At 44.8% G+C, this 10000-nt stretch overlaps 1 protein-coding gene across 1 annotated transcript in view; it reads left to right on the top strand.

Annotated features, from left to right (window-relative positions):
• Positions 1-10000, top strand: part of spock2 (SPARC (osteonectin), cwcv and kazal like domains proteoglycan 2) — a 96708-nt gene that overhangs the window by 66908 nt on the left and 19800 nt on the right. Inside the window, exons 5-7 of the mRNA XM_061910020.1 lie at positions 1478-1589; positions 2448-2573; positions 7041-7259. Coding sequence (XP_061766004.1) covers positions 1478-1589; positions 2448-2573; positions 7041-7259 — 457 coding nt within the window. The remainder of the gene's footprint in view (positions 1-1477; positions 1590-2447; positions 2574-7040; positions 7260-10000) is intronic.

The following is a 10000-nucleotide window of genomic DNA, read 5'->3' as shown; positions in this document are numbered from 1 at the left end:
ACTGAGGGTGGCTGTATAAACAATTTGAACACTGTTACAAATATGCGCCACACTGTGAACCCACACCAAACAAGAATTACAAACACATTTCGGGAGAACATCCGCACCGTAACACAACATAAACACATCAGAACAAACACCTACAAATAACTCTTCCAGGACGCTACACTATAAACCAGGGCTAGGGAACCTATGGCTCTAGAGCCAGATGTGGCTCTTTTGATGACTGCATCTGGCTCTCAGGTAAATCTGAGCTGACATTGCTTAACACGATAAGTAATGAATAATTCCACTTTTAATCATAGTGTTAAATATAACATTCAAAATATAAAACATTCTCATGCGTTTTTATGTTCAAGAAGTTGCGGTAATGGTAAGAAGTAATTTATTTATTATTGGTTAGTGTGGGGCTCGCCCTCCTGGGGGTTCTTCAGACCACCAAGTACTGACATGAGAGCCTGTTTTGGGGTAAAATATTGTTGTTGTTTTTTCAATTAGTCTCTCAGTTGCTTTCCAGCAATTGTCTTTTTCTCTTTCGTTCTTGCTCACGCTCTGGCTCCAGCACCAACCCCGTCTCTCCTCCTGGCTGCTGCTTATAACAGAGCGACAGGTGATTAGATAAAAAGGCCCAGGTGGGCCGTCTACGCACCTGTCGCTGATTTCGAGGCCGGTCATGGCAACTCCCTGCTTCGCTGCAGGCCCGCAGGCCACGCCCCCTCCACAGTTAGCTTCAGAATAACAATGTTATTACAAAGAATAAGAGACCTATTGTACTCTGGAAATGTTGGTCTTACTTAAAAATGCACGCGTTTAGTTGTGTTCAGTGTTAAAAAAAAGTATGATATGGCTCTTAGGGAAATACATTTTAAAATATTTGGCTTCTTGGCTCTCTCAGCCAAAAAGGTTCCCAACCCCTGCTCTAAACCCGATAAGAAATAATGCACTTTGTGACTTGGCTGTAAATGACACAGAATGTAGATCCATCCATCCAGACATTCTCTGGAGGTGCTTGGACTAAAGTGTCTAGAAACATGCAATAAAACGTCCCCATGTGTGCTTTGTATGGTTTCATACTTTGTATGGATTCATACTTTGTATGGATTCATACTTTGTATGGATTCATACTTTGACTTGTGCGTCACCGCCGCTGACATTGTGCGGCTGAAGGTGAGATTGGAAGTGTGCCGTCCGACCGACGCCACCCTCATGAATATTTGATGGCCGTCGCCGCAATAAGTCATTCCACTTCACCTTCACGCGCCCTTGTCCACGTCGACCGTGTGTGTGTGTGTGTGTGTGTGTGTGTGTGTGTGTGTGTGTGTGTGTGCGTGCGTGCGTGCGTGCGTGCGTGCGTGCGTGCGTGCGTGCGTGCGTGCGTGCGTGCGTGCGTGCGTGCGTGCGTGCGTGTGTGTGTGTGTGTGTGTGTGCGTGCGTGTGTGTGTGTGTGTGTTTTATTGTGTGCGTTTGTCTTGTGCAGTGCAAGCTGGAGCAGCAGGCGTGTCTTACGGGGAAGGAGCTGACCCTGAAGTGTTCAGGTCTGTGTCCGTGTTCCACCACAGCTGCTCCCACCACCAAAGGCAGCAAGCGTGGTAAGATGCACCTGATGACCACCATGTGACTCCTAATAGTGATGATGACCACCATGTGACTCCTAATAGTGATAATGACCACCATGTGACTCCTAATAGTGATAATGACCACCATGTGACTCCTAATAGTGATAATGACCACCATGTGACTCCTAATAGTGATAATGACCACCATGTGACTCCTAATAGTGATAATGACCACCATGTGACTCCTAATAGTGATAATGACCACCATGTGACTCCTAATAGTGATAATGACCACCATGTGACTCCTAATAGTGATAATGACCACCATGTGACTCCTAATAGTGATGATGACCACCATGTGACTCCTAATAGTGATAATGACCACCATGTGACTCCTAATAGTGATAATGACCACCATGTGACTCCTAATAGTGATAATGACCACCATGTGACTCCTAATAGTGATGATGACCACCATGTGACTCCTAATAGTGATGATGACCACCATGTGACTCCTAATAGTGATAATGACCACCATGTGACTCCTAATAGTGATGATGACCACCATGTGACTCCTAATAGTGATGATGACCACCATGTGACTCCTAATAGTGATGATGACCACCATGTGACTCCTAATAGTGATGATGACCACCATGTGACTCCTAATAGTGATGATGACCACCATGTGACTCCTAATAGTGATGATGACCACCATGTGACTCCTAATAGTGATGATGACCACCATGTGACTCCTAATAGTGATGATGACCACCATGTGACTCCTAATAGTGATAATGACCACCATGTGACTCCTAATAGTGATGATGACCACCATGTGACTCCTAATAGTGATAATGACCACCATGTGACTCCTAATGATCCATACAGAGACTTGCACTGGACAGGATCTCGCTGATCTGGGCCAGCGTCTTCGGGACTGGTTTCAACTCCTCCAGAACAACGCCAAGCAGAACAACAACAGCAGCAAGACTGGAACCAAAAACACGGCATCAGGTTCAAACTACTTCTACTATTATACACTACTACTAGTACTACTGTTACTATCCATCCATTTTTCTACCGCTTGTTCTTTCCGGGGTGGCGGGGGGGGGGGCTGGAGCCTATCTCAGCTGCGTTCAGGCGGAAGGTGGGGTACACCCTGGACAAGTCGCCACCTCATCACAGGGCCAACACAGATAGAGAACATTCACACACTAGGGACCAATCAACCTATCCCCAGGTGCATGTCTTTGGAGGTGGGAGGGGCCTATCCCCAGGTGCATGTCTTTGGAGGTGGGAGGGGCCTATCCCCAGGTGCATGTCTTTGGAGGTGGGAGGGGTCTATCTCCAGGTGCATGTGTTTGGAGGTGGGAGGGGCCTATCTCCAGGTGCATGTCTTTGGAGGTGGGAGGGGCCTATCTCCAGGTGCATGTCTTTGGAGGTGGGAGGGGCCTATCTCCAGGTGCATGTCTTTGGAGGTGGGAGGGGTCTATCTCCAGGTGCATGTGTTTGGAGGTGGGAGGGGCCTATCCCCAGGTGCATGTCTTTGGAGGTGGGAGGGGTCTATCTCCAGGTGCATGTGTTTGGAGGTGGGAGGGGCCTATCCCCAGGTGCATGTCTTTGGAGGTGGGAGGGGCCTATCCCCAGGTGCATGTCTTTGGAGGTGGGAGGGGTCTATCTCCAGGTGCATGTGTTTGGAGGTGGGAGGGGCCTATCTCCAGGTGCATGTCTTTGGAGGTGGGAGGGGCCTATCTCCAGGTGCATGTCTTTGGAGGTGGGAGGGGCCTATCTCCAGGTGCATGTCTTTGGAGGTGGGAGGGGTCTATCTCCAGGTGCATGTGTTTGGAGGTGGGAGGGGCCTATCCCCAGGTGCATGTCTTTGGAGGTGGGAGGGGTCTATCTCCAGGTGCATGTGTTTGGAGGTGGGAGGGGCCTATCCCCAGGTGCATGTCTTTGGAGGTGGGAGGGGCCTATCCCCAGGTGCATGTCTTTGGAGGTGGGAGGGGTCTATCTCCAGGTGCATGTGTTTGGAGGTGGGAGGGGCCTATCTCCAGGTGCATGTCTTTGGAGGTGGGAGGGGCCTATCTCCAGGTGCATGTCTTTGGAGGTGGGAGGGGCCTATCTCCAGGTGCATGTCTTTGGAGGTGGGAGGGGTCTATCTCCAGGTGCATGTGTTTGGAGGTGGGAGGGGCCTATCCCCAGGTGCATGTCTTTGGAGGTGGGAGGGGTCTATCTCCAGGTGCATGTGTTTGGAGGTGGGAGGGGCCTATCTCCAGGTGCATGTGTTTGGAGGTGGGAGGGGCCTATCTCCAGGTGCATGTGTTTGGAGGTGGGAGGGGCCTAACTCCAGGTGCATGCGTTTGGAGGTGGGAGGGGCCTATCTCCAGGTGCATGTGTTTGGAGGTGGGAGGGGCCTATCTCCAGGTGCATGTCTTTGGAGGTGGGAGGGGCCTATCTCCAGGTGCATGTCTTTGGAGGTGGGAGGGGCCTATCTCCAGGTGCATGTCTTTGGAGGTGGGAGGGGTCTATCTCCAGGTGCATGTGTTTGGAGGTGGGAGGGGCCTATCTCCAGGTGCATGTGTTTGGAGGTGGGAGGGGCCTATCTCCAGGTGCATGTGTTTGGAGGTGGGAGGGGCCTATCTCCAGGTGCATGCGTTTGGAGGTGGGAGGGGTCTATCTCCAGGTGCATGTGTTTGGAGGTGGGAGGGGCCTATCTCCAGGTGCATGTGTTTGGAGGTGGGAGGGGCCTATCTCCAGGTGCATGTCTTTGGAGGTGGGAGGGGCCTATCTCCAGGTGCATGTCTTTGGAGGTGGGAGGGGTCTATCTCCAGGTGCATGTGTTTGGAGGTGGGAGGGGCCTATCCCCAGGTGCATGTCTTTGGAGGTGGGAGGGGTCTATCTCCAGGTGCATGTGTTTGGAGGTGGGAGGGGCCTATCTCCAGGTGCATGTCTTTGGAGGTGGGAGGGGCCTATCTCCAGGTGCATGTGTTTGGAGGTGGGAGGGGCCTATCTCCAGGTGCATGTGTTTGGAGGTGGGAGGGGCCTATCTCCAGGTGCATGCGTTTGGAGGTGGGAGGGGCCTATCTCCAGGTGCATGTGTTTGGAGGTGGGAGGGGCCTATCTCCAGGTGCATGTGTTTGGAGGTGGGAGGGGCCTATCTCCAGGTGCATGCGTTTGGAGGTGGGAGGGGCCTATCTCCAGGTGCATGTGTTTGGAGGTGGGAGGAAGCCAGAGTACTAGAACGACTCAGGACCTTGGTATTGTGTCCTCAAACAACAAGTCTATGGATTGGTCCACACTGGTTTTGGCCTTTTGAAGGGTCCTGGAAAAACTGGAAAATCGATCTTGAAAGTCCTTAAAAAGTGCTTGAATTTGGCCACGGGAAGGTGCATTAAGCCTGCATTAAGCCTGCATTAAGCCTGCATTAAGTTTGCATTAAGCCTGCATTAAGCCTGCATTAAGCCTGCATTAAGCCTGCATTAAGCCTGCATTAAGCCTGCATTAAGTTTGCATTAAGCCTGCATTAAGCCTGCATTAAGCCTGCATTAAGTTTGCATTAAGCCTGCATTAAGCCTGCATTAAGCCTGCATTAAGCCTGCATTAAGCCTGCATTAAGTTTGCATTAAGCCTGCATTAAGCCTGCATTAAGCCTGCATTAAGCCTGCATTAAGCCTGCATTAAGTTTGCATTAAGCCTGCATTAAGCCTGCATTAAGCCTGCATTAAGCCTGCATTAAGCCTGCATTAAGTTTGCATTAAGCCTGCATTAAGCCTGCATTAAGCCTGCATTAAGCCTGCATTAAGCCTGCATTAAGCCTGCATTAAGCCTGCATTAAGCCTGCATTAAGCCTGCATTAAGCTTGCATTAAGCCTGCATTAAGCCTGCATTAAGCCTGCATTAAGCCTGCATTAAGCCTGCATTAAGCCTGCATTAAGCCCGCATTAAGCCTGCATTAAGCCTGCATGAAGTTTGCATTAAGCCTGCATTAAGCCTGCATGAAGTTTGCATTAAGCCTGCATTAAGCCTGCATGAAGTTTGCATTAAGCCTGCATTAAGCCTGCATGAAGTTTGCATTAAGCCTGCATTAAGCCTGCATGAAGTTTGCATTAAGCCTGCATTAAGCCTGCATTAAGCCTGCATTAAGCCTGCATTAAGCCTGCATTAAGTTTGCATTAAGCCTGCATTAAGCCTGCATTAAGCCTGCATTAAGCCTGCATGAAGCTTGCATTAAGCCTGCATTAAGCCTGCATTAAGCCTGCATTAAGCCTGCATTAAGCCTGCATTAAGCCTGCATTAAGCCTGCATTAAGCCTGCATTAAGCCTGCATTAAGCCTGCATTAAGCCTGCATTAAGCTTGCATGAAGTTTGCATTAAGCCTGCATTAAGCCTGCATTAAGCCTGCATTAAGCCTGCATTAAGTTTGCATTAAGCCTGCATTAAGCCTGCATTAAGCCTGCATTAAGCCTGCATTAAGTTTGCATTAAGCCTGCATTAAGCCTGCATTAAGCCTGCATTAAGTTTGCATTAAGCCTGCATTAAGCCTGCATTAAGCCTGCATTAAGCCTGCATTAAGCCTGCATTAAGTTTGCATTAAGCCTGCATTAAGCCTGCATTAAGCCTGCATTAAGCCTGCATTAAGCCTGCATTAAGCCTGCATTAAGCCTGCATTAAGCCTGCATTAAGCCTGCATTAAGCCTGCATTAAGCTTGCATTAAGCCTGCATTAAGCCTGCATTAAGCCTGCATTAAGCCTGCATTAAGCCTGCATTAAGCCTGCATTAAGCCCGCATTAAGCCTGCATTAAGCCTGCATGAAGTTTGCATTAAGCCTGCATTAAGCCTGCATGAAGTTTGCATTAAGCCTGCATTAAGCCTGCATGAAGTTTGCATTAAGCCTGCATTAAGCCTGCATGAAGTTTGCATTAAGCCTGCATTAAGCCTGCATGAAGTTTGCATTAAGCCTGCATTAAGCCTGCATTAAGCCTGCATTAAGCCTGCATTAAGCCTGCATTAAGTTTGCATTAAGCCTGCATTAAGCCTGCATTAAGCCTGCATTAAGCCTGCATGAAGCTTGCATTAAGCCTGCATTAAGCCTGCATTAAGCCTGCATTAAGCCTGCATTAAGCCTGCATTAAGCCTGCATTAAGCCTGCATTAAGCCTGCATTAAGCCTGCATTAAGCCTGCATTAAGCCTGCATTAAGCTTGCATGAAGTTTGCATTAAGCCTGCATTAAGCCTGCATTAAGCCTGCATTAAGCCTGCATTAAGTTTGCATTAAGCCTGCATTAAGCCTGCATTAAGCCTGCATTAAGCCTGCATTAAGCCTGCATGAAGTTTGCACGCGTTTTAGTACACACAAACCTCTTTTTCAAGTCAGATCCAAAAGTTCCTTCCTGAATCCTCTGAGTCTTGTGAAAAGCCAAAGTCTCCTACTTGCATGTTGTGTGTGTGTGCAGTGCTGGACATGTTGTGTGTGTGTGCAGTGCTGGACAGGAGCCTGGTGGCCAGCTGCAGGGACTCCATCGGTTGGATGTTCTCCAAGCTGGACACCAACAACGATCTGTACCTGGACCGGGCCGAGCTGGCCGCCATCAACCTGGACAAGTACGAGATCTGCATCCGCCCCTTCTTCAACTCCTGCGACTCCTACAAGGACGGCAAGGTGTCCACGGCCGAGTGGTGCCTGTGCTTCTGGAGAGAGAGTTGAGTCCTGGGTCTTTGTCTTCCATTCCATTCAAATACTTCGTGCTTTTAGGGGCGGCGTAGCTCGCTTGGTAGAGCGGCCGTGCCAGCAACTTGAGGGTTGCAGGTTCGATTCCCGCTTCCGCCATCCTAGTCACTGCCGTTGTGTCCTTGGGCAAGACACTTGACCCCCAGTGCCACCCACACTGCTTTGAATGGAACTTAGATATTGGCTTTCACTATGTAAAGCGCTTTGAGTCACTAGAGAAAAGCGCTATATAAATATGTTTCACTTCACTTTTAGGCTCGGGCGAGTGCGAAACCCAAAGAACATTCAGAGGAAATTATTTTGAAATTGCTGCAAGGTTTTTGGTTACAGTAAGTAAAAAACTAAAGCTGCCAAGAGTACATCAACAGAAAAGGCAGAATGTTTCTGCTCGTCACTTGTTGCTAGGCAGAATTGAAATATATATATTTTTTAATTGACTTTAATTTCTATAAAGGGGAAGGGAAGTATGACACTCGTTCAAGTCATAGACGTAGAAGAAAACACATGTGCTGCATAATAATGTGACAAAAGAAAACATATTAAGTAGGCCTGCCATTAAATAGGATGTTAGGAGAATACAATTGTAATATTACTAAAAATAAAATCTATTTTTTAGAATAAAGTCTGAATTTTATATGGTGAAAATATTTCAAATTTAACAGAAATAAACTTCTAATTGTACAATAAAAATAAGATTTAAATTTACAAGAATAGAAGCCTAAAACAAGAAAAAAACATGTAATTTGACGAGACTTAAAACCCAGTAACAAGACATTTTTTGATCTAAAATTAAAATCCTGGACTTAATAGTTGTGATCGCCTGAGAATTTTTCAGGCAATATGATTTTACCAGAATAAACTTCTAATGTTACACATAAAAAATATTCTAAACATAAAGACCAAATACTGAAATAATAAATAAAAAAAATACAAGAATAAATTTGTATTGTAAGATTTATTTTTTGCTAAATTCTAAGAAACTAATAACCTGATTTGATCAAAATTATTTCTTAAAATTAAAATACAATGTAACAAGCATAAATTTGTAAATTTTTTCTAAAATAATTTTACAAGAAAATATTTAAGAAACTTGCTACTGAAAGTTTGGGTTTTCCTTTGTTTAGAATCACTTCCTGTCCTGGTGCTCTTGTTTTGTCAGTGTTTCCTGTTTGGTGCCTGTGTTTTGCAGCACCTTTACTTTCTGTTCCCCCTCTCAGCACACCTGTCCCTTGTTTAATTACTTATATTTACAAGAATAAAAGCATAATACAAGAAAAAAACATGTAATTTGACAAGAGTTAAAGCCCAGTAACAAGATTTTTTTTTTTTTTTAATTCAAATCTTAGAATTAAGAAACAGTTGTGCTCGGAGATTTTTCAGAAAATGTGAATTTACCAGAATAAACTTGTAATGTTACATATAAATAAATATTTCTAAAATATAAAGACCAAATACTAAAATAATAAAAAAAATACAAAACAAAATTTGCAAAATTCGATGAAAAAATCCTAAATTACTTGATGTGATCGGCATTATTTCTTAAAATTGAGAAATATTTACGAGCATAAATTTGAAGATTTATTTGGAAATAATTTAACAAGAAAGTATTTAAGAAACTTGTCAGGCTTGCTACTGACACTCTGGTTAGGTTTGGGTTCTCCTTTATTTAGAATCTCTTCCTGTCCTGATGCTCTTATTTTGTCAGTGTTTCCTGTTTGGTGCCTGTGTTTGCAGCACCTTTACTTTCTGTTCCGTATCCTCTTCCTTGTTGAATTACTTCTATTTAGTTCCACCTGGGGGCCTCCTTCAGGGTTGGATCATTTCTGTCATGATCTGGTGACCCCAAGGAAACAGAAACCGGCAGACGGAATGCAAATGAAACACAATTTAGGATCTACAAAGCGGCGTGGAAGCCAAAACAGTACACAAAACATCGGTCTCAAAAGCAAAAGCAAGAGAGAATGATTGAACCCTGAAGGAAGACCCAAGTGGAACTAAATAGAACTAGTTCAACAAGGAACAGGACATGGAACAGCAAGTAAAGGTGCTGCAAAACACAGGCACCAAACAGGAAACACTTGACAAAACAAGAGCAGCAGGACAGGAAGTGATTCTAAACAAAGGAAAACCCAAACATAACAAAGCCTGACAATTTTATTCAATATTTTCTGTAAAATTATTTCCAAATCATTCTATGAATTTATGCTCGTAAATGTATTATTTCTTAATTTTAAGAAATAATTATGATCAAATCAAGTTACCACTAGTTAAGGATTTTTTCTTGGAATTTTTCAAAAAAAAAATAAATCTTGCAATACAAATATATTTGTCATTTTTTTGTTATTATAGTATAGGGTCTCTATATTTTGAACATTTTTTATGTGTAATATAACAAGTTTAGTCTGGTAAAATCTCAGAGTGCAACTATTTCTTAATTGTAGGATTTTAATTTTAGATAACATTTTTTTCCTTGTTACTAGGCTTTAAGTCTTGTATTTTTTTTCTTGTATTAGGCTTTTTTTTCCCTGTAAATATAAGTAATTAAACAAGGGACAGGTGTGCTGACAGGAGGAACAGAAAGTAAAGGTGCTGCAAAACACAGGCACCAAACAGGAAGCACTGACAAAACAAGAGCACCAGGACAGGAAGTGATTCGAAACAAAGGAAAAGCCAAACATAACCAAAATGTCAGTAGGAAGCCTGAAAAGTTTC

Source organism: Nerophis ophidion, linkage group LG09 (genome assembly GCF_033978795.1).
Source record: "Nerophis ophidion isolate RoL-2023_Sa linkage group LG09, RoL_Noph_v1.0, whole genome shotgun sequence".
In the NCBI taxonomy this organism is placed as follows: Eukaryota; Metazoa; Chordata; class Actinopteri; order Syngnathiformes; family Syngnathidae; genus Nerophis; species Nerophis ophidion.
The sequence above is the reverse complement of the archived record's forward strand: the minus strand, read 5'-3'. Positions and strand labels throughout refer to the sequence as shown.